This window comes from Aquarana catesbeiana, linkage group LG05, assembly GCF_042186555.1.
Source record: "Aquarana catesbeiana isolate 2022-GZ linkage group LG05, ASM4218655v1, whole genome shotgun sequence".
In the NCBI taxonomy this organism is placed as follows: domain Eukaryota; kingdom Metazoa; phylum Chordata; class Amphibia; order Anura; family Ranidae; genus Aquarana; species Aquarana catesbeiana.
Window position 1 is genome coordinate 399,528,811 of NC_133328.1, and position 24,123 is coordinate 399,552,933.

Consider the following 24,123-nt stretch of genomic DNA (forward strand, 5'->3'; position numbering starts at 1 on the left):
TCTTAAAAAACTATCAATAAATGGTGTATTACATGCTGTTCATACTCACTCAGTCACTATGAGATTTTTTTTCTGTATTCTGCAAAAAAAACTGGTTTCTCCTGCTTCTCTCTATCTTTTACAGCCAAGGAAGTTGCTGCTGGTTGATCTGCAACTGCCATGGTGCTGCACATGTGATCAGTTATGAAACCAGCCATTTGATGGTTTGACAGTTTGTTTGAGGAAGCAAGCAAATGTGACAGCTAGTTAAATTTTGGTAACATGATTATCAATGTGGAATGTATGTTCCTTGCTAAAGAACATTGTTTTTTTATCAAGTTGTTATGGGTAAAGTTCCACTTTAACAGTGGTAAAATAGAGCGGTTGTAGTGCTTTTTTAAAGCTCTCCTAGCACCTACCACCACAACTGTCACATACTTTATCATTGACCTAACAGCTGTACAAACAGTGTGCGGCTGCACTGTCAGGACAAAAATTATACCTCCTGCGTGAGACTAAGAAAGCTCCAGCCACTGCTCCTCCAGCTGACTTTGCCGCCAACAAAAAGCCAGCTAACAAGGCGGCAGTCAGAAGAGCCAAGAAAGGCAGCAAGAAGCCATCCGGTCCCAGCATGTCTGAGCTCATTGTCAAAGCCGTGGCAGCTTCCAAAAAGCGCAGCAGGGTCTCCCTGGCTGCCCTCTGGAAGGTTCTGGCCGCCGAAGGATAAGATGTGGAATAGAAAAACAGCCACCTCAAAAAAAAGGGAAGCCTCATCCAGGTCAAAAGACATGGGGCCTCCAGATCCTTCAAGATCAACCAGAAGCAGCAAGAGGCCAAGGACAAGGTGGCAGCCTCAAGGAAAAAGAGCAACAAGAAGCCATCTGCTGCAGCCAAGCCCAAGAAACCGGTTGTCAAGAAGGAAGCCAAGTCCCCGAAGCCAGGCAAAGCCCCCACCGCAGCTAAGAGCCCCAAGAAGCCACCAAGAAACTGTCAAAGGCTACTGCTGCTGCCAAGATGGTGACAAAGAGCCGCAAGAAGCCCAAAGCTGCACCCAAGTTGAAGAAAGTTGCCAAGAGTCCGGCTAAACTCAAGGCAGCCAAGAGTCTGCCGAACAAGACAGCCCATCTCAAAAAGGCTGCTCCAAAGAAGAAATAATATATACTGACCTCCTTTCATTTACACACCCCAAAGGCTCTTCTCAAAGACACCAACAAAAAATATAAAGATACCTCCTGTTGCATTTAGTACTGCAACAGACCCATACTTATAATAATAAGCAATGCATACCCGATATCTTCATTACAAATATTAACCACATACAGTAAATACAACAAATTTTTTTCTAAACAAATGAATGTCCACTGACATCCACCACTCCATAGAGGAGATTGGAGGGTCCGATCAGGTCCGCCTGAAAAACTGACAGGGGGGACCTAATCGGACAGCCCATGTTAAAGTGCCCTAACTTACATTCATACCTACACATACTAGGGCCAATTAAAGCCTGGTACACATTATGAGAATATCAGACAAATGATCGTCCATTTTTTTTTTTTTTGCATGCTAATCTCATATTAAAAAACCAATAGGTTACTAAAGTTCCGAAGATTCTCATACGACAGAATACAACTTCGGAAATTATGTAATGTATTGTGTTGTATTGTATTGTATTCTTTCATTTCCAAGCATGCGTGATCTTGGTCTTCTGATTTTTTATGGACGAATACTGTACTGATTATATGAAAATCATTTGCTCTATCATCGTATGAGAAACATTTATTGCCGCCCGCCAGCCAGCTCATTCCACCCGCTCTGCTGCGGAGCCCACTGTGAGGAGCCCGGTGTTCTGCAGAGAAAGGTCCCCCATCAGATAGTGTCTGCCCTGTACTGCGCAGACGCAGCGCTTGCGCAGTACGGAGGACAAAGGAGACGCCGAAAGTCGCTGAACATCAGCTTTACACGGTGCCTGCGCAATGCGCTCCCGCTGTTCATGTTTGGAGACTTTCGGCGTCTCCTTTGTCCTCCGTACTGCGCAAGCGCTGCGCCTGTGCAGTACAGGGCGGACACTATCCAATGGGGGACAGGAGCGCGTGGGGCTGAAAGAACCAGGTATTCTCCCGTTACCCAGCAGTTGTATGGCATGGAATAAAGGAAAAGTGAGTATGTATTGATAGGAAGAGAAGCATTTACGATTTTCTGTTTATTTGCTCTGCATTTTATTTCAACCAATCCCACATTTTCCATTATATAATCTATAACACTACTAGTGATAGAAGTGTCTGCTTTGTATTGCTGGGGAGAAAGTATCTTACATTGCTCAAGAGATTAGAGGTCGACCGATATATCGGCCGATATTTGGCTTTTTTTACTTAATCGGCATCGGCGATTGTGCTGATAAAAAAAGCCGATTCAGCGGGACTTGCAAATGACTTCTGTATTAGAAGTCAATTGCAAGTTGTCTGGAGTTTTCTTCTCTCCTCCTCTGGGCAGCCTGCCAAGTCTGATAAGAAGATACATTGTATCTCTTTCAGGTTCTTTTATCAATAGACTGAACTCCGTGGAGAAGTTTTCAGTTTAACCATTTAAAGACTAAATCTTTTCTGACACTTGTTGCTTACAAGTAAAAATCCTGTATTTTCTGCTAGAAAATCACTTAGAACCCCCAAACATTATATATATTTTTTTTAGCAGAGACCCTAGGGAATAAAATAGCGGTTGTTGCAATATTTTATGTCACACGGTATTTGCGCAGCGGTCTTTCAAACGCAATTTTTTTAAAGAAAATACACTAATGAAATAAAAAAAAAAAAAAAAAAAGCAGTAAAGTTAGCCCATTTTTTTTCGTTCAAAAGTTTTGATTACCTGTTTTTGTGTATTTAATATTTAAGATATAGTTATTTTTTTTTAATCTAAATTATACATACAAGTGAACTGATTGGAGGTTTGTTTTGTTTAATAAATGTTTAAATATAAAAAATTTTCTGTATCACTTATTACTTAAGGCTGCTCCCACACTGGAGCGGGCATGCGTTGACGGTAAAACGCTGTTAATTTTAGCGGCGCTTTACCGTCATTTTAGCGGCGCTATTCGGCTGCTAGCGGGGCGCTTATAACCCAGCTAGCGGCCGAAGAAGGGGTTAAATGCGCCCCTGAAGCGCTGCTTTGGCATCGGCCAGAGAAAAACCCATATCGGTCGACCTCTACAAGAGATGCATTACTTGCTAACACCTGGAGTACAACAATATAGCTGAATAATGGACTGGGAGACTGTGGAAAAGTATGCCAATTATTTTCAATCAGAACCATGTACGTGAATTTTGATTTATGGATTTCAAGGATGAGAATTCCAGCTGGCTCGCTTTCTCTAGTCACCTGCAAACTATTTAATGACTGATGATGATCTAAGCAAATGGCAAGTAAAATGGGACAGAGTAAATTGCACAAGGAAAGAAATGTAAAAAGTGTTTAATTGAAATCAACACTGTACCTAAATATCCTTTTATTCCTTTTTTAAGGCCCTTTTCACACATGCGGACCGTATGTCCGTATTTCATCCATCCGTTTTCGGATGAAATACGGACATACATGCATCCCTATGGGATAGCGGGTGTCAGCGGATGTACATCCGCTAACACCCGATTCTGCGGACGGAAGAAAATCCTATTTTTCTATCCGTCTGCAGAGCGGATCGGAGGAACACGGACAGACGGTCCGTGTTCCTCCGATCCCCCATAGTGGAGAGCGGAGATCTGACAGGGCGGTCCCTGCACAGTGTGCGGGTCCCGCCCTGTCATCTGCCTGCTCAGCTGGGGAAAGCGGAGCGATCCCCGCTGAGCAGCGGATAAAAACAGGGGGCGGATCAACACGGATCCGTCCCGTGTGAAAGGGGCCTTAGCCCATAAAAATCTCAGGAAAATGCTTTTTTCCCTCTCAACCCTTCCTACTCATTCCCAGCTTTAAAAAACTACATTCTGAAGGTCTTTTTTTCCACACAACCCTGCAGTTTGTGTTCCTCACCATTACCTCTTCTGAGAGTGAAGACTGGGGACTGGGGTTCAGTAGAGAAGTATCAAGAACATTGGGAAAGGACCACCAACTAGCAGGGGGAAAATTTTAAACTTTGCTTGTGTGAATCTAATGAATTTAACTACTTGACCTCCGGAAGGTTTTACCGCAGCATTTTTTGCTATTCAACACTGTGCTATTTTAACTGGTAATTGCTCGGTCATGCAGCACTGTATGCAAATGAAACTTATATCAGTCTTTTCACATAAATAGAGCTTTATTTTGGTGGTATTTGATCACCACTGTGTTTTATATTTTTCCTTATATAAACAAAAAAAGACAGAACATTTTGAAAAAAACACAATATTTTCTCATTTCTGTTATAAAACATATCCAATTAAATGAAATGAAATGTCCTCTTCATACTCCTATGCATGTATAGGGCCTAGACAGGTTCTCTTTCTACCCCTATATACATGTATAGAGCCATAACAGGTCCTCTTTATACTTCTATACATGAATAGAGCCATAACAGGTCCTTTTTATAGAGCAATGACAGGTCCTTTTTATATTTCTACATACATGTATTGAGCCATGACACGTCCTTTTACACTCATGTACACATGTATAGAGCCATGACAAGTCCTCTTTATACTTTTACATACATGTATAGAGCGATGACAGGTCCTCTTTATACCCCTGTACATGTAAACAACCATAACATGTCGTCTTTATACTCCTATATACATGTATGGGGGGGGGGCAACATTTCATTCTTGGTACCAGGCAGCACAATGTCTTGGGCCGGCACTGGCCGCTGCTATTTAACACTCAGCCTGATGCTTATAGTAAATGTGCCAAAGGAAAACCTGTGTCGCCACTTACATGCCTCTTTTTAGCTTTTGTGTCTCTCTGACAGTTGCAGTCAGCAAAAAAAAGTCTTTTAAAAGTACCCCCGTGCTGGACGTTGCTGCACATCAACGCCATGCTAAACCACGCTCACTCCGTGTTCCCACCGTGCCCTCCCCCCCCCTCCTCTTTTCAAAAAAGAGTGTTCTCCGCGTGAGTGCGGGCCTCCAATTCAACGGGATCGGCGTATGTGTGGGGGGGGGGAAGGGAGGAGGAGGGCTGTAACAAACCGCCATACAGAGGCAGTGGAAAACAGAGCGGCATCTGCTGATCGTTCTGCTTCTCCCTCTACCCAGAAAGAGGGGGAGAGCATTTGTCCGGGTGGGGGGTGTTTTTTTAGAGAAAAATCCCCCCCCCCCAACATCTTACCGGAATCCTGTGACTGCTAACCAGAGAGAGATCTGTCAGCATCTACTGACACAGCATCATCTGAGAAAGCATGACAAGGTACGTGCTCTATACAGCCCCCAGTGGTGACCTTTAGGCATGACAACATTTTTTAAAGGAGACAATTCACAAGAAACTTTAAAATTCTTTAGAAGTCTCCACTTACCTTTCCCGCTGCAGGGTTTTCTGTGGTAAAACCAAAAGACCTAATCTTCAGCTCTCACGGTGGGCTCCATTTAAAAAACCTTCAGGAACTGGGGCCCCCTTTTTTATCGGGGGATCCGCACTCCTTGACCCGTAAAACACCCCGCCAGAAAAAACTTAAGGCTGAAAAAAACAAAAGCAATGGATCCTGGGGTTTAGCTCTCTATAAAGAGAAGCGTTACGGGCTAAACTTCGTTTCTTCCGCCACGAGGCCCGGGTACCATTCAATTCGGCCTAAAAAGACACTTTGAATGGATAGCCTGCCCCAGCAAGGATTGCTCCAGTGGAGCTCAGCACGGCACACCTTTACTCGTGACCAACACCTTAGACACTGGTGAAAAAAAACGGAGGTACTCCCAGTAGTGGGAAGGGTTATATAGGGAGTGGACTTCCTGTCTTAGAGTGTGCCAGTGTCCATCACCTGAACTTGGCCTATAACCCACGTGATGTACGATTAAGAAACCCAGGGCAGCCAACCCATCCTCAAAGCAGAATTGCTGTAAACTGCCTTTTGATGGGAAGGCACTTTTTCCAAAAACTGGAGACTGCCATCTCCAAGGTTACAGGAGGTAAATCAGGTCTTCTGCCCCAAGATCGAAGGTCCAGATGCTAGAGGGGGCAACAATCCAGAGGAGCGCCAAACAGGTACCGGGATTTCGGAGGCTATACAGACAATTCAAGGATCCCAATGAATGGTTCCTTTACCCCAAAATCTTCCAACAGATCATCCACGAGTGGGGGTGCCCGCAACTGGATCTTTTTGCCTCATCAACCAACTGCAAGGTGAGCAGATTCCTCTCACGCTATGCTCATCCATTAGCTGAGGGGACGGACGCCTTGACCCATCCCTGGGTTGCGCAACTGGCCTATGCCTTCTCCCAAATATCTTTAATCCTGAAATTCCTGAGGAGATTGTTGACAGAGAATTTGACAGAAATCGCAGTATTACCTTAGTGGCCTCGCAGACCATGGTTCTCTCTGGCAAGGGATCTCAGTTTGTGCCCACTGATCACTCTGCCAGTGACTCCTCACCTCCTGTCGCAAGGAGATATCCTACATCCGCAACCATCAAGACTGGCCTTAGCAGCCTGGAGATTGAAAGGCAGGGGTTACAAGAGTTAGGATGTTCTCTAGAGCTTATTAGAACTTTACAGAGTTCCAGAAAGGGGTCAACCAATGCCATCTACTCCAGAAAATAGAATAGGTTAATGAGCTTTGCAGCTGGATGTCAGTTTGACCCTAGTGACCCAAATGTATCTCAAATCCTGTCTTTGCTGAAATCCAGATTGTATTTGGGACTCAGCCTAAACTCGCTTAAGGTGCAAATTTCAGCCATGTCAGCTTTTACCCAAAAGAAATGGGCAGCAAACCTGCTGGTGGAGCACTTCATGAGAGCGGTACTTAGACTATGCCCTCCCAAGAGAAATAGGTTCCCTCAATGAGACCTGGCAGTAGTCCTCAATTTTCCAGCAAACCCTCCTTGTGCTCCGACAGAAGACTGTTCATTATGGGATATCACCTTAAAAACGGCTTTCCTAATAGCCATAACTTCAGGGGGAAGGGTGTCGGAACTCCAAGAATTGGGGCAGGCCGAACCTTATTCCATGTTCTTCCCAGATAGGGTTGTGCTGAGACCATTGGATCACTTTGTCCCAAAAGTGGCATCCATATTTCAACTCTCCAGTGAATGGGTGCTTCCAGCCTTCCCAGCAAAATCAGATGCTGATCTGCACGAGTTGAACATTCCAAAAGTCCTCAAAGCTTATCTTCAGGCTACTTCTACATTTAGATGGTCTGACAGATTTTTCATCATACCTACCAGAAAATTTAAAGGGATAGAGGCCTCGGCCAGAACCATCTCGACCTGGATAGTAAAAACTTTACACCAGGCATATAGAGCGGCCAGGAAGGACCCTCCGGAGGTGGTTGGTGCTCACTCAACTGGGTGATGTCTTCTTCTTGGGCAGTAGTGTCTCTAGAGACACTCTGCAAAGAGGCTAGCTGGTCATCCCATCTTACGTTCTTAAAAAACTACAGGGTGCATCCAGCAGCTCTTACTACAGTAGAGTTTAGGAGGAAAACTATCCAAGCTTCTATGTCTATTGTTAAATAAAGACTAAGTTTGCAGCATTAACCCCTTCCCGCCAGGCCTATAGCAAAATGATGGCCAATTGTCCAGTTATCCTGACTGGGCATCATATGATGTCCAGCAGGATAAGCTGCGATTGCGTGCCCTAGGGGGCACGCAGCGTGGCGATCGGTGGTGCGGCGTGTCAGTCTGACACACCGCATCACCGATCTCGGTAAAGAGCCTCTGACGGAGGCTCTTTACCACGTGATTAGCCGTGTCCAATCACAGCTGATCACGATGTAAACAGGAAGAGCGTTTATCAGCTTTTCCTCACTCGCGTCTGACAGACACGAGTAGAGGAGAGCCGATTGGTGGCTCTCCTGAAGGGGGGTTTGTGCTGATTGTTTATCAGCGCGGATGCCCACCCAGGACCACCAGGATGTCACCAGGGATGGCCACCACACAGGAAATCCAGGTATGCCACCCTAGACCACCAGGGATATGCAAATCAGTGCGCAGGCAGCTGCAAATCAGTGCCCATTAAAAATGCCTGCCAGTGCCAGTACCACCAGTGATACCTATCAGTGCCAGCCATCAGTGACGCCAATCAGTGCCCATTAGTGCCGCCTATCAGTGTCACCCATAAGTACCCATCAGTGCAGCCTTTCGGTGCCCATCAGTGTCGCCTATCAGTGCCGCCTATCATAGCTCATTGGTGCTGCATATCAGTGCCACCCATCAATGCCGCCTACCAGTGCCCATCGTCAGTGACATATCATTGGTGCCACCTCATAGGTGCCGCCTTATCAGTGCCTGTCAGTGCAGCTTATCAGTGCCCGTCAGTAAAGGAGAAAACATACTTTTTTACAAAATTTTATAACAAACACAAAGAAAAACTTCTTTTTTTTTCAAATTTTTCGGTCTTTTTTTATTTGTTTAGCAACAAATAAAAACCACAGAGGTGGTCAAATACCACCAAAAGAAAGCTCTATTTGTGGGAACAAAATGATAACAATTTTGTTTGGGTACAGTGTGGCATGGCCACACAATTGTCATTTAAAATGTGACAGCGCTGAAAGCTGTAAATTGGCTTGGGCAGGAAGGGGAGTAGGTGCCTGGCATTGAAGTGGTTAAACCCTCCCTCTCAAAAGTTCATTATTTATCATATGCATGCTGCCATGTTGGCGTCAGGAAAATGTAAAATTGTATCAAATACTTACCGTAATTTTCATTTCCTGACACCAATTCATGGCAGCATACGAACCCTCCCTCTGATCTTTGTGCTTTATAAAGAGAATGGGGGGAGGTAGTTCTCAGTCAGACTTATATAGAGCTAAACAGGTCCTGTGGGTGGATATAGGGTAGGGTTGCCACCTCATCCCTTTAGAACCGAATATATATGAATTACACATGTTCTGTGACTGATTAAGGTGGTAATTAATTACACTTGGTGCCTTATCTGCATTAAATTAGAACCTGTGTAATTCATATGTGTTCGGGTTTAAAGGTATGAGGTGGCAACCCTAATATAGGGGCGGAGCCATATCATATGTATGCTGCCATGTATTGGCGTCAGGAAATCAAAATTACGCTATTTGATCCAATATTCCATTTTTTCATCCGATTTTCTAATTGTGTGTAGTAGGCATTAGACAGGAGCCATCCACACAGGCACAGAGGGAACATGCAAACTCCAGGCAGGCAGTGCTGTGGTTGGGGATCAAACAGACGACCCCTAGTGCTGCTGAGCGGTATTGCTAACCACTTAGCCACAGTAACTAAGTCTGCCTTTCTCTGTTTCTCTGACGGACGGACAGTCCGCCTCGTTCACTATATTCTGCACTAACACAAAACCTTAAGTAAAGCCTGCTTTCCATTCATACACACTACAGCAAAACAAGAGCTCCAAACAATTACAAGTAGTGAAAGGAAAACTCACTGCACTGCAGAATCACGCGTAAAACAGTACTAGGTCACTTGCTATGAAGCCTGGCTTTCCCCTCAGCAAATATGGCCGCTCCGCCGTTCAGTAATAGCCCAATTCGCTGTCGTCGAGCTGGTCACGTGCACAAACGCAGCATGCACTGTGGACCTGCACAGAAAATAGGAAGGCCGGGGGATTAGGTGTAGCGCATGCGCACTGGCTGTTCTGTTCCGACTGGCTCTTTTGCTGTAGCTGTCCTGTACAGAAGACCCTGGAAGAGCGACAACAGGAAGAAGAAAGAGCAGGTCGTGTGTGTCATCTCTGTATACTCTTCCAGTTCTCCTGTGTCTCCTCATGACACAGCTGCCAGGTGGGGGGCATGCATAGAGGACTAGTCTGGGGGTTCTTTTGTTCTTTTTCTCTGGGTAGGATATAGTATATACAGTATACCATATATATATCTATATATAGATATATATATAGATATATATAGATATATATATAGATATATATATACTGTATAAGAGTGGCTGAGGGGAAGGTAGACCTTGTGTAGGATATGGCTGATGGCATTGTCCTTTTATAAGGACAGCTGGTGGAATTTTTATTTGACCATGTCTGTGTATTACTAGAACAATGTACTTTTCCTTTCTTCATTCTACAGAGATGTTCATTTCTGCTTTTTCTGATTAAGAAAAAAAAAGTCATTGTTTTTGTGCCTATTTTTATTAGAGGATGCATTGTGTGGTACTGCTATTTTCCACCCTTGCTAGATCCTTCACAGTCCCTGCATAATGGCACAAATGGCGTATGTCGTATGGCTTCCCAGAGGAATGACATGATGTCATCGCTGGTGCCTATGATGCAATATTTAGCTATGTATACAGGAAAGCATAATAATGGGTCAATGGAAGCCTCAATGAGCACTAGTCCTCAGAGTTTGGTTATAACTTTGACCATCATCCACTAATTACCATTGGTGACCCTGTCACTAGATCATTAATTTCAACAAAAACCTTCCCATGAGATTATATGTGCATTTACAGATTTAATGTGTGACTTACCTGTACAGGCCTCCTTTGTGTAGACCTCATAAAGCCCTGAGGCTGCTCCTGGGTGACACCATCTGGGATGTGATGTCAGCAAAGCCAGGGCTGTCACTCTGTAGCAGGGGTAGGTGTTTCGTCAGATTTGGCGACCCGTCCGATTTTGTAACGGAAGTGATGTTCCATGGCTGTCATCTTGCTACACCCTGCACTCGTCCACCGTAAGGATACATTGAGAAGGCGGCAAGCGGACATCTTGTTACACCCACCGGAGTTTTGCATTTCACACTTATTTTTAAGACCCCTTTCACACTGATGCGCTTTACAGGCGCTACAGCGCTAAAAAAAAGCGCCTGCATAGCGCCTGTAAAGAGCCGCTCCTGGCCCTCCAGTGTGAAAGCTTTCACACTGGAGCGGTACGCTTGCAGGATGTTAAAAAAACTCCTGCAAGCAGCATCTTTGGAGCAGTGAAGGAGCGGTGTATACACTCCTGCCCATTGATCTGAATGGGCACCACTGCAGAATCGCTGGCAAAGCGTTGTAGCGGCGCTTTGCGGGTCGTTTTAACCCTTTTTCGGCCGCTAGTGGGGCAGTTTTAACCCCCGCTAGCGGCCGAATAGCGCCGCTAAAACGACGGTAAAGCTGTGCTAAAAATAGCGCTGTTTTACCGCCGGCGCCTGGACTGTTTAGATGTTTAATTTTAAAAGCAGCAGCAAGCCTGCTGATCTCACAGGTTTGCTAATCTGACAGAACACCGCTGCTTTGAAAAGTCAGCATCAAAACAGTCTGACGGATATCCAAATAGTGAATTTCACTATATAAGCTGAGTTTACTGGTAAAAATAAGTGTGAAATGCACAACTCCGGTGGGTGTAAAAAGATGTCCGCTTGCCGCCTTCTCACTGTATCCTTACTGGGTGTAGCAAGATGGCGGCGACCGAACATCACTTCTATTACAAAATCTGATGGGTCACTAAATCTGACGAAACATAGGCAACCTCAACACTCCTGCTGTGGTGAAACTACAAATCCAATCATGCTTTTGGGAGTCATGCCTGTGGCTGTTAGGGTCTTACAATGCCTTAAAGCAAGGGTCTCCAAACTGTGGCCCTCCAGTTGTTTAGGAACTACAATTCCCATCATACCTGGTCATGTCTGCGAATGTCAGCGTTTTACAATGCCTAATGGGATGTGTAGTTCCGCAACAGCTGGAGGGCTGTAGTTTGGAGATCCCTGCCTTAAAGGACTTATGTTCTAAACATCTGTAATCCCGAGGTTGTCTGTCCCTTATCTGTAGTATTCCCCTTTTCACTTTTCCTGGCAGCTACACAAAAGGTAATGTAGGGAGGTGAGGGGTGTAGTAGCTGGGCCAGCACATAGACTAATTAGACACTCACAGAAAAGGAGAGGGCTATGATATGCATGGAGGGAGGGGGCTCTGCTGGAGAATAAACTCATGAAGAAGTAAAATATCCTAGCAAGTTCAAAGACACATTTGCAAGTGAATATTAAATCAGGTAAAAGTAAGCATAAAGGCCAACTTTTTTTTTTTTCTCATGCAGTGGGGTTGTGCCCGCACGGCATGGATTAACTGTTCATTTTGTGTAGGGGTGAACAGAGCTTCTATACTCACCTGATCCTTTGATATTCCGGAAAACAGCACTCCCCCACGTTCAACGTGGACTGTTCCTGACATCTTACGTCCAGAGCCAGTCTGTGGGCGAAATTATGTCAGGAAGAGTCAACCACACAAGACCACTGGACCCAGCATATGTCGAATGGACTGGTCTTATGCACTGAGGATCAGAGGATTAGGTAAGTATATCTTGACTCTCTATACCCCTAGATTTCCCTGCAAATAAACTGCAAATTTTTAAGTTTGGTGACAGGATCTTTTTAAAAGACTACAGGCTTAATTCACAAAGCTTCTACATATGGATATTAATTTTGCCATGTAACTGTCATTTTCTAATCTCATTGTACTCGACTAATTATTTATTATACAACATAATATAACATTTATAATACTGTGGTTTACAAACCTTCGATGTGGCGTCTTCATTTGTTTTCTTTTTAGTCTTTCTTTCCTTTTGTTTTTACTGCTCTGGTCAGCAAATCTGTTGTTTTTCAACAGAACAAGCACTTCTGCAAATGTAGCAGTTAGAGCGTTGAGACAATCCATTTACCACTGAGAGAGGTACTGACAATGATCAGCTTTTACTTATTTATATTAAACCCTTTATCCCAAAAGGAAAAAAAATGTTTCTGTAACTGCTAGAGCTGCACGATTCTGGCCAAAATGAGAATCACAATTTTTTTGCTTAGAATAAAAAGATCACGATTCTCTGACGATTCTCGCAGCGTAAAATCTTTCACATTATACAAAAAGAAATGGGCTAACTTTACTGGTTAGTGTTTTTTTTTAAATTTATTAAAGTAATTATAAAAAAAAAAATTGCATTTGAAAGACCGCTGCACAAATACAGTGTGACAGAAAATATTGCAACAACCACCATTTTATTCTCTAGGGTGTCCACTAAAAAAATATATATATATAATGTTTGGGGGTTCTAAGTAATTTTCTAGCAAAAAAAAAATGATTTTAACTTGAAACAAACAAATATCAGAAAAAGGTTTAGTGTTTAAGTGGTTAAACTTTTTTTTTCACTTACACAGGAAGTCTATTCCATTGACAAATGGTTACAATGTTTATACTTGAGTTCAACTGATAAAGAATGTTTTGATTCTTGGAAGACTGCCCAGTTTTTCTCTTCCTTTATTTTAAGGGCTGTGGCTTCAGAAGAGCAGAGAGAATTCTTTGCATAGCAAGAATTGTGAAACACTTTAGCCAAGATTGCGATAACGATTCTTGACGATTAATTGTGCATTTCTAGTAACTGCTTACAAAGTATTAGCTGGAATTTGGCTTCAGTTTGTTAGTGTATATAAATCTGCTAGTGCATCTAACACTCCCCGTCCCACAAACACTGCTGTCTGCTGTGCCTCCTGTACTCCTTCACCCAGACTGGGGACACTTTAATACAGGTGGTGTGTTTATGGTCAGATCACCAGACTGCAGAAAACAAATCTCATAGTGACTGAGTATGAACAGCTTGTAATGCAGCATTTATGGCTAGTTTTTTTATGATGTGGGTTTAGTGACACTTTAACCTTTAGAAGAATCGCTCTCCTCCTATAGAATTGCTCTCCTCCCCCTGCCCAGCCCACGAAATTGACTTGTGAAGCTTGATACATGTGCAAAAATGCCTGAAAAAAAACCACTTAAAAATCACCAGTAATAAATTCTACTTATGGTCTGCTCAAGTGTGAATGCAGATTTAGGGCTGTATAGATATGCATTGTTTACAAACGTTGCATTTTGCATTCAGACTCAGCAATCAGCACTACTAAAACGTAAGGATCAGGGTTGACCTGCTGTTGCCTGCAACATGAACGGCATTCAATAGAACCTGCTGGATTTATTGAAATACAGGTGAAACACTGCAAACTTTAATTCAATGGAAAGTGAGCTGAACTCTGTTGAATTGTGCTTGGAGCGTGCTTTCAAAGTGTATGTAAAGGCAGAATCGTATTTTCTAGTTTTAGATAGAGGGGATGAGAATTAGAACTCCTGTTGGGTTTTTACTGCTATCTGTAAGTCTTTTAGAGAGAGTTATCCTCATTTCCTGTCAAGCTGACCGCATTTTACCAGACAGGAAAAGAGGGGAACGCTCCAGTAGCAGCACCAACAAAAATAGAAACGCTCTTATTTTGTAGAATAGGAGAAGGCTGTAATAACTGTTGGGTTTTTATTTCTGTTTGTGTCCCTTTTTTGTAGTTTCTTTTTCATTTCCTCTTTGATAAAATATGGCCAGCTCTTTATTGGAGCCCCAGATAGCAGTACAAAAACTGAAAAGAATTCTAATACATCCCCACTTTATTCAAAACTAGAAAAAAAAAATCTTTCTGACTTAACATATTCTTTAAATGTAGAAAACAAGTCTGCATACAGGAGCCCTTATAGACAGAAAATGTTGAAACATTTTATAGAAATAATTTGTATTAGTGTGCATGTGGCAAGCTCCTAGGTGTCATGTACCAATTAAACCAAAAAGCATAGTGGTATCCAGTTTTTTTTTTTGTGGCGCTGGTGGGGAGTTGTCAAAGGGCTTGGTTCCTGGCTTCACAAAATGTCCTGATGGCTCCTAAATCCCATTTAGTTTGTCCACTCCTCCTAAATTCAACACACTAAAGTGGTTGTAAACCTTTACATATATCCAGTGAAGTGACTGGTCTCGTACTCAGAGAATAAACAAATCCTCCTACATAAGTTGTACCTGTCTATCTGCAGTCTTATCTTCTCCACATCTGTTCAAAGGCCAGAATTGATAAAGTTTCTATGAGCTGTCAGAAAAAGGGGAAAGAAAGCTGAAATTACACTCCAATGCTTGGTGAGGAGAGCTCTGTGAGCAGAGTGAAATGAAGGGACACACCCCCTTCACACAGGAACATAGCTACCAATCACAGGCTGTGTGCTACAGCTCCCTCTCCCATCACCTTTTTTCTCTTGGTGTCAGGAAAACCTGTCAGAAGTGATTCATGCTGACAGCAGAGGAACAAGGCAGCATACACTGCCTGAAAATTACACTTAGTGCTCTGGATTGAGACAAGTACACACTATATAGGGATATGATTTGTTCATATTTCATGTCTGAGGTTTTCAACTACTTTAAAAAGCATGATCTTCAATGGCAAGTGTTTTGACAATTAATAATGTAAACATTTTTTAATAATGCAGGTAACTTGAAAGTATGTCTGGAAATAAAGGGAGAACAAAGAAAAAGCCAATTGCAATTGACACTTCGTCTGACAGCCTTCCTGTACGGACTTCAGTGCGGCAGGTATTCAGTCTTTCAAAGCTGTTCAGTAAACTATACATGAGCCATTAGGAATCTAATTCTAGCAGTGATCTGTACTCAACAGTAATGTGAATTGGGAGGACACTGTTACACAGTACAGTATTGGATAATATTGAAACAATGTTACTGATATTAAGTTGATAAATACTATGTTAACTTTGGAAACATTCCCCGATGAACCCATGAATCAGCTGATAGAGCAGAACTTGTAACTACTTGTGGTAAATGTGTTCTGGTTCATTTCTGTTAAGAAATGTGGGAAAACAAATCCAGCAGTTTGGGTTAAATGGAAACACAGGATCCAGCTTCTGCAGAAGGCAGTGAACCAGTGGCGGCCCGAAATGCAGGGCGTAGGGGGACCCCTCTAATCCACGTGCCTGGCCCCCTAATCTACTCTACATGCAGGAAGCCAGATGCATGGACTCCAGTGGGATTTTTTTTTTTTTTTTTTTTTTTTTAGAAGCACGTAATTAGAGCCAGAGGCTCTAAAAGGCTTCAAAAAAGGGTGGGCTCGGGACGCAGTGTTCTGAGCCCACCCAGTTGTGTGCCAATAGCGAATTAATGGGGGTTATTTACGAAAGGCAAATCCACTTTGCACTACAAGTGCAAACTACAAGTGCAAAGTGCACTTGAAATTGCACTGAAAGTGCACTTGGAAGTGCAGTCGCTGTAAATCTGAGAGGTATATCTGAAATGAGGGGCAGCTCTGCTGATTTTATTATATCCAATCATGTGCAAGCTATGCTGTTTATTTTCCTTGCATGTCCCCCTAGGATCTACAGCGACAGCACTTCCAAGTGCACTTTCAGTGCAATTTCAAGTGCACTTTGCACTTGTAGTGCAAAGTGGAGTTGCCTTTAGTAAATAACCCCCAATATTCGCTATTGTCTTCCTGATTCTCCTTCTGGCCAATCAGGAAGCAGGTCCTGAGACCCATCACCTGATTGGTCAAGAGGAGAAGCGATCCTATTGGCTGCAGAGGAGGGAGGAGACGCTGGGGGAGCCACCATGAAGCACCAGGAGGAGGAGACGCCGCCCGGATGAAGCGCTGCCTGCAACCTAGATGGGGTAAATGCGGGGCTTGTGCCCCCCCCCCAAAAAAAATATATACCATCAGCCGCCACTGCAGTGAACAGAAAGTCAGTGGAGCACCCAGATGAAAATCTAATGAATGTGCAGAGAGAACAGCTGTTATTTGGCTGGTTTCAGATATTGTTGTCTCCTTTCTGAATCTTGAGAAAGAACACTGTTGAGTTGATTTACTAAAACCTAGAGAGTGCAAAATCTGGTGCAGCTGTGCATGGTAGCCAATCAGCTTCTAATTTCAGCTTGTTTAATTATGCTTTAACAAAAAAAAAACTGGAAGCTGATTGGTTTCTATGCAGAGCTTCTCCAGACTTTGCACGCTCTAGTTTTAGTAAATCAGCCCTTGTGATTTACTAAACGCATGCATTGGACTTTTCGCTGACTCACTGGCCTCCAGTAAGGCTCCATGCACACTGCATTTAAAAAAATACCAGTTCTTTTGGCAGAAAAAAAACGCTCATATATAGACTATTTTTGTACAGGCGTTAAGGCATGTTTAGTGTTTTTGTTTTTTTTTTTCATCCAGAAAACTTCCCTCAAAAATGCAAACCAGTAGGGTTGTTTTTTTTTTTCTGGCTCTAAACGCTGAGCTTAAAATATGCCACTAAACGTCCTAATGTGCATGGACACATAGGATAACACTGAGCTGTTTCTACAGGCAAAACTCTTGTAGAAGCAGCATTTTGAAGCTCTGTGAGAATGGACCCTAAACCGCGTCATGGGCACCTGCTGCAGAAGCTGGATCCTGTTTTCTACAATACCCAAACCATTGGATTTATTTTTACCACCTTCCTTAATATAGCTGTCTGCCTGTCAAACTCCTGATAGGGAACATTGCTGAACCAGAAAACAGTCCTGCTCTATTCAGGTACACTACTGTATGTGTGAAATTATTGGAGGATGAGACTCAGACTTGGATCAGAAGTTCTGACTTCACTTTTGCATGCTTGTTCTGCTGATTACTCATACTTATTAAGCCAGAGACATATGGGTATCGGCCTACATAATTCTCTAGCTACTGTGTTTCCCCGAAAATAAGACCAGGTCTTATATTAATTTTGGCTACAAAAAACACACTAGGGCTTATTTTCAGGGGATGTCTTATTTATTTACAGTATGTACAATGACGATCTTAAAGTGGGATTCCGGCCAGCTAAAATTTTTTTTTTTAAGTCAGCAGCTACAAACACTGTAGCTGCTGACTTTAAATAAGTAGACTTACCTGTCCTGGGTGCCCGCGATGTCTGCCGCCCGAGGCCGACCCGTCCCTCGGCTCTCGGGTCCCGGCACCGCCATCCTAAGTAAGGGAAACTGCCAGTTTCCTACTGCGCACACGCGAGCGGCGCGGCGCTCTGTGAATGGCCCCGTGGTTTTCTGGGAACACACACAGTTCTCAAAAGGCAACGGGGCTGCTCACCGAGGAACAGGACACGCTGCGGAATAGGAAGAGGCAGATTAGGAAGACTGCCTAGCAACAAGGGTTCAGGTAAGTTTAAAAAATTTAGTTTTTTTAGGATTTTTGGTGCAATTTTTTTTTTCAGGGTGGCCCTCCACTTTAAAGTGGTTGTAACACTGATACTTTAAAGCATGATAGACAGCACAGTGTTTGTGCTGTGTCATTTATTCCACTCTATGTACTAAATAACCCGAAATAATACAATAAAATGGTTCTTAAAAAGTTCCTTCCCTAGAAGACACGAAGACCATGGTATGGACTGGCAGTGAATTCTTTCAGCAGAGAGTGGGTGTAGTGAGAAATTGAGTAATGTGATGTGTAATACCACCAGAGGTTACAGCTATGTATTTTTGTATTGTATGTATTCATCTAAATAACTGTGCATTGGAAGATGTTGTTTATAAAAGTGTTTAATAAAAACCTTTTTGATTTAAAAAAAAAAAAAAAAAAAAAAGTTCCTGTGTCCCCTGTCTCCTCTCTCCCCGTCAGCTCAGGAGTCAGCATTATAACATTCTGTAATCCCAAAAATAAACCTTGGTCAAAGTCATTGTAAAATGATGTAATCCATTTTGTAAAAAGATTATATAATGTATAAAAATAGCTTATTTACAGCGCCGCTGTTCGCTCATGTGACCTGCCGAAGTCTACTTCCCCGCTCCGAGCACTGTAGAGGGAGGGGCCGAGATCCTTGCTGACATCTGACCCACACTGAGCACTGCAGAGGGAGGGGCCGAGATCACTGCTGACAATAGACCCATTCCGAGCACTGCAGAGGGAGGGGCCGAGATCCTCGCTGACATCAGCCCCACTCTGAGCACTGCAGAGGGAGGGGCCGAGATCCCTGATGACATCAGCCCCACTCCAAGCATTGCAGAGGGAGGGGCCGAGATCCCTGCTGACATCAGCCCCACTCCAAGCATTGCAGAGGGAGGGGCCGAGATCCCTGCTGACATCAGCCCCACTCCAAGCATTGCAGAGGGAGGGGCCGTGATCCCTGCTGACATCAGCGCCGCTCTGAACACTGCAGAGGGAGGGGCCGCTGACATCAGCCGGGAGGAGAGGAGAAGATCTCCGGCAGGTCGTGTGAGCTGTAAATAAGGTATTTTCCACAATAAAGTTACAAAAAGAAAAAAGAAACACACTGCACATATATTTTTTTTACAAAATGGATTATATGTTTTTACAATGGCTTTAACTAGGGCTTTTTTTCGGGGTAGGGTTTATATTGCAGCCATCCCCAAAAATCATGCTAGGTCTTATTTTTGGGGAAACAGGGTATATGCTTTCTTTACATTTTCACACAAGGGAGCAGCAAGGACTACCTAGAGATTCCAATGCATACCTTCAAAAAGTGTGTCTTGAAACCCCCAATTAGTGGGAAATGTTAACGCTTGCAGATTGAAACATCTCAGGATTTAGGGGTCCCAGGCACACTTGAAAATTGCTGAAAGTATACAGTACATGTTATGCATGGCATGATTTTAGAATTGTGTTTTTTTTTTACTGACAGGTGTACTATGAGATATTACTATTTTCAGTATGTAAGGAAGGGGTCTACTTTTAAAAAGTTGACTTTTATCACAGATCTCATCTTCCACACATTGTGGGTTCAAACTGATAACTTGCGTTTTTCTTGGTCTTACAGCTTATAATGCATTTGTGTCTACATTAATAAATAAACCAAAATTGACAGATACTCTGTTGTTGCTTATGAGGATATGTGGGATGTGGGCATTTTGTTTTGTAATGGAGAACAGTTCGATTTATTGTATTCACATGTGTTTATTTATCGCTATTTAAAAAAAAAATAGACAACATCAATTTTGAGGAACAAGGATGATGATAATGCCATTATGTACAAATATGCATCCAGACTATATTAATAAAATGCTTGTCTCAAAAACTTTTCTATCATTCATTTGTACATATAGTGGCGTAAGTGGCCAACACAAATTAGGCTTGCCATTTCATGTGAAATAGGAATTGTAGCATATGATCATGTACCCAATAATGAGGTGAAGGCCTCCATATGGTTGACAGAAAAGAGACAAGGAAGTAGGAAAAAAGGGAAAGAAAAGAGAATTAAAAAAAAAAGAGCGGGAGTTCCACCTGAGCCTCAGTGATCCAACAATGAATAATGGATTCAAGGGTCTTGGCAATCTCAGTTTGGGTATTATGTAGCATACAGGTATGTTTGTTAGTGAGCCTCACCTAATATGTTTTATGCTTAAAGGATAAGTTTACCTTTTGAAAAAAAAAACATTTTTTTTGCAGGTTAAAAAAATGTGCATTTCTTAATTTTTTTTCTAAGGAGCCCACAGAGCATCTCACCCTTGATCATCAGATTGCGGGTGCAATGCCTGGCTGTTGCAGACTCTCAGTAGAGCTGTCGACCCAAACTTCTGTATGAGCAAACAGTTACTGAATTGCATGAAGATCAATGAACCACGGGAGCGCTAATCAGCACCCTCGCAGTTCATTGAGAACTACAAGCCATCAACGGCAATGGCTGATGGTACTTGTAGCATATTCATTCTCAGGAACTATGAATAAATGATGTGACCATGTGGGCGGAGCCTTGCACAGCCGCACTGTTTTCAAATTGTGATAGCGGGTGCGGAGGGAGGATCCTCTGCACGCTGTCACAGGGAGGGGGGATTGGGGGGAGAGGGGGTGCATGCTGAACATGTTACACTCTAAATACTGGTGTAACATGTTCAGAAAGCTGGATTTACCCTTTAACACAATTATATATTTTATAAAGTGATTCAGCAATAAATGATGTCTAGAGGTAATCTCCTTATTGTGAACATACAGAATTTGTAACATGTACGTTCATTTTCTATTCTCCTGTGTTCAGGTGAAAAGGAAGGCAAACGAAGCACTAGATGATGATGAGGATTTCTTAGAGAAGAAATACAGGAAGTGTGAAAAGGCAGGATGCACAGCAACATGTCCAGTTTGCTTTGCTAGTGCTTCTGAAAGGTGGGCATACTTTTGTTTTCATTAGGCGTTTGTGATTGAATGTAAATGAGTACCAGTGATCAGTGAATTTCACTGGTAAAATCAACCATTTTTACTGAATGAAATTGATTAATTCAGTGTGTATTGTTGTGATTAGCTGTGATTGGCCACAGCTAATCACATGGTACAGATGGACTGTGATTGGCCCTGTCTTTACCATGTGATTACTGTGATCAATCAACACAATTGTAAACAATGAATGGCATGAATCCAAGCCATTCATTGTTTACAATTGTCATGTGATCTGCTGTGATTGGTTACAGTGGGCCGGTACACCGATCAGTCATCAGACACAGCCAGTGACAGATCGCACTGTAGCGCGGCCCATGGAATGTCTCGCCCAGCCGTCATTTGACAATAAGCCAGGTGGGAAGTGGTTAAAGAGGAGCTCCAGTCATATTTGTGTTTTTTAAAAGTTAGCTGCTACAAAAACTGTAGCTGCTAACTTTTTAAATAAACAGAAACTCACCTTTCCCATGATCCTGCGATGTGCTCACCCAACCCGTCCTTTCCATCAGTCTTCTGTCCCCGGTGCTGGCATCCCAACTGTGGGCACCCGGCTGTGACAACTTGTGGCTTTACAGCCGGGTGTCTTATATTATTGCATGATCTGCATGCCACAACACTGTAACAGAAAAATTTACCTCAGTTGATAGTAATTACACCAGTTTAATTTCAGGTGTGCTAAGAATGGTTACACATCAAGGTGGTATCATCTTTCCTGTGGGGAGCATTTCTGCAACGAATGCTTTGACCATTACTATAGGAGGTATGTGCCATGTTGCGTTTTTCTCTTATTTTTTTTTACATTTTTGCATAATATATGTGTGATTAAAGAGCTTTGGTTCGATGGATATTGCTGCTGCCTCTTGGTAATGGGTGAACGAGTTTGGTATACACCACTGCTGGAACTCCAAGGAGCATGTATGCCTTTTCTTTATTTATGTGAGTTCTATTTAGCTACTCTAATTTCTATCTGTTGCGTTCTGTCTAAACACGCTGAATGGCTGATGCGATGCTTTGGGCATTGTTTATGACATTTAAAAAAAAATATATATTAAATATTTTAAGTAACTGTTTATTAGCAGGTACTCCAAGGTTCTGTTCCATTAAAATAAATCTTCTGAAAAAAAAGAAAAGAGCAGTCAGGGAACTGTAGAGGTCCAATATTAACTTCTGTAGCATAGTGTACACTGATACCATTAGAATTTTCCTTAATAAAGTATTTTATTTTTATTGAATACAGTATACATGTTAATGTACAATGCAAAACACATAACAGTAAGGTGTGGAACACAGTCCAACAGTACATTGCGTGCATCAAAAGCAGTGAGCGCGAGTCTAGAGCCAAGAATCCAAGCTCTGAGGCATGTAACTGTGAGCTAGTGATCCTCCCACAGACTGGGTGTGGGGGGGAATATATATTAGGTTTAGGGTAACTAGGTAGTGGTACCTCTAAACACCTCAACAGTTGAAGCCAGAGGTACTGCAGTGCGTAAAGCCCCAGAGGGACACATTTGGTACATATCTGGAAAGAACCCAGGGGTTGCATAAGGACTATTATCTACTATCTAACCATCCCCCAGAATAACTTAGAATAAGATCGACTGAAATATGGGTTGCAAAAATATAAAGGGGGGGGGGTTAAGGAGGGAGTAGGTTATGCTAGAGAAGGGATGAGAGAAAGGAAGTACAGGGGGGAGGGAATCCAGAGGGCGAAAGGTCCCTAGAGAGGTGCAGGCCCAGAATAATTAGGAGGTCAGTTACAGCTGTAGGAGTGCGGCATTGAAGGTAGGCGGCAGAAAGTGAGTTATCCAAGGCCTCCACAATTTTTCATATGAGGAAATTTTGTCAATAAGAATTGCCTCAATTTTGGCATGAACCATAGCTTGTGTGATTCTGTGTTTCATCTCTGGGATGCATAGAGAAGGGGATTTCCATGCTTTTGCAATGGTTTGTTTTGCTCCGGTGGTGATGAATAGCAATAGTTTAAATTACCGATCTTTTACAGTCAAGGGTTTGTTATTTAGGAGAGCTATTGCTGGGTCGGGTGTCAAGGATGTATCAAAGAGGGTCGATAAAATCCTGAACACTTCAGACCAGAATGATTGTACCGTAGGGCATGTCCACCATATATGGATATAGGTGCCTGGCCCAGTACAGCCTCGAAAGCAATGTGAGGGGTATTAAAGAAGAAATTTAGGAGATCCTGGTGGGGACCAGGTACCATCTGGTGAGCACCTTGTACAGTGGTACCTTGGATTACAAGCATAATTGGTTCCAGAAGAATGATTATAATCTAAAGCACTCATATATTAAAGTGAATTTCCCCATAGAAGTCAATGGAAACTCAGATAATTCGTTCCACAGTGACTTCTATTGTATGCAGTACCACATGTGGCCAGAGGTGGGGGGGAGCGCTGGAGACACTCGGAAACACTCAGTAACCTCTCTGAAGTGCTCGGATGCACTCGGAAACACGCGGAGAGGCTTGGAAACACTCATGGAACGGAGTGTTTCCAAGTGGTTCAGAGTGCATCTGAGCGGCTCCGAGTGTCACCGGCGCCCCCGCACCTCTGCCCAAATGCGGTACTGCACACCGTAGAGGGTTGAATCTTGCTCGTTTTGCAAGACAGAGCTCGCAAACTGAGTCAGGTTTTTTAAAAAATAATAGCTTGTATTGCGAAACACTCGTTACTCGCAATCCGAGGTATTACTGTAATTGGTTTCCAGGGCTGATACTATTAGAATTTTAGTGATAAATTGCTTCCTATCTTTTTTAGCAAGAGATTAGATTATAAGATTGAAAAAAGAAGAAAAGTTTCCACGCAAAGGACTAAAATACTGGATTAAGGGTTTGGAGGTGATTAATAGAACTGCTGCCTCTACCCATTACTTCCACTAGGTGGAGTAAAACAGATGAAAGGAAAACAAAGTAGATATGGCGCTGTTCTACTGCTGACAAATAATGGTTGAAAATATGATATTAAAAATGTATATAAATTATATTGCACCCTTTAGAAAAACTGACTCATTTACAACATTCCTATTGCTAAGTGTCACCAATGTGTATAAATTGCGTGAAACCAAATAAAACATAAATGCATATACAGT

The 24,123-nt window shown here is 42.8% G+C and overlaps 2 protein-coding genes across 10 annotated transcripts in view; one reads left to right on the plus strand and one right to left on the minus strand.

Moving 5' to 3' along the window:
- Nucleotides 1-9,650, minus strand: part of TPMT (thiopurine S-methyltransferase) — a 60,106-nt gene extending 50,456 nt beyond the window's left edge. Inside the window, exon 1 of one of the 2 annotated variants that reach the window (XM_073631133.1) lies at nt 9,495-9,650. Coding sequence is in view for 1 of the 2 variants with exons in the window: in XM_073631132.1 (XP_073487233.1) it covers nt 5,263-5,304 (42 nt within the window). In the remaining variant the exon portion in view is untranslated. Of the gene's footprint in view, nt 1-5,262; nt 5,342-9,494 lie in introns of those variants that run through there. The other variant, XM_073631132.1, reaches the window with a different exon arrangement.
- The window catches only part of KDM1B (lysine demethylase 1B), a 119,229-nt gene continuing 104,745 nt past the window's right edge, over nt 9,640-24,123 (plus strand). The window contains exons 1-6 of one of the 8 annotated variants that reach the window (XM_073631126.1): nt 9,667-9,849; nt 12,659-12,721; nt 13,914-14,017; nt 15,323-15,425; nt 20,846-20,970; nt 21,689-21,778. In XM_073631126.1, the coding sequence (XP_073487227.1) occupies nt 15,336-15,425; nt 20,846-20,970; nt 21,689-21,778 (305 nt within the window). In that variant the 5' untranslated portion in view covers nt 9,667-9,849; nt 12,659-12,721; nt 13,914-14,017; nt 15,323-15,335. Of the gene's footprint in view, nt 9,850-12,658; nt 12,722-13,913; nt 14,018-15,322; nt 15,426-20,845; nt 20,971-21,688; nt 21,779-24,123 lie in introns of all 8 variants that reach the window. The other 7 variants (XM_073631128.1, XM_073631125.1, XM_073631127.1 and 4 more) reach the window with 7 other exon arrangements.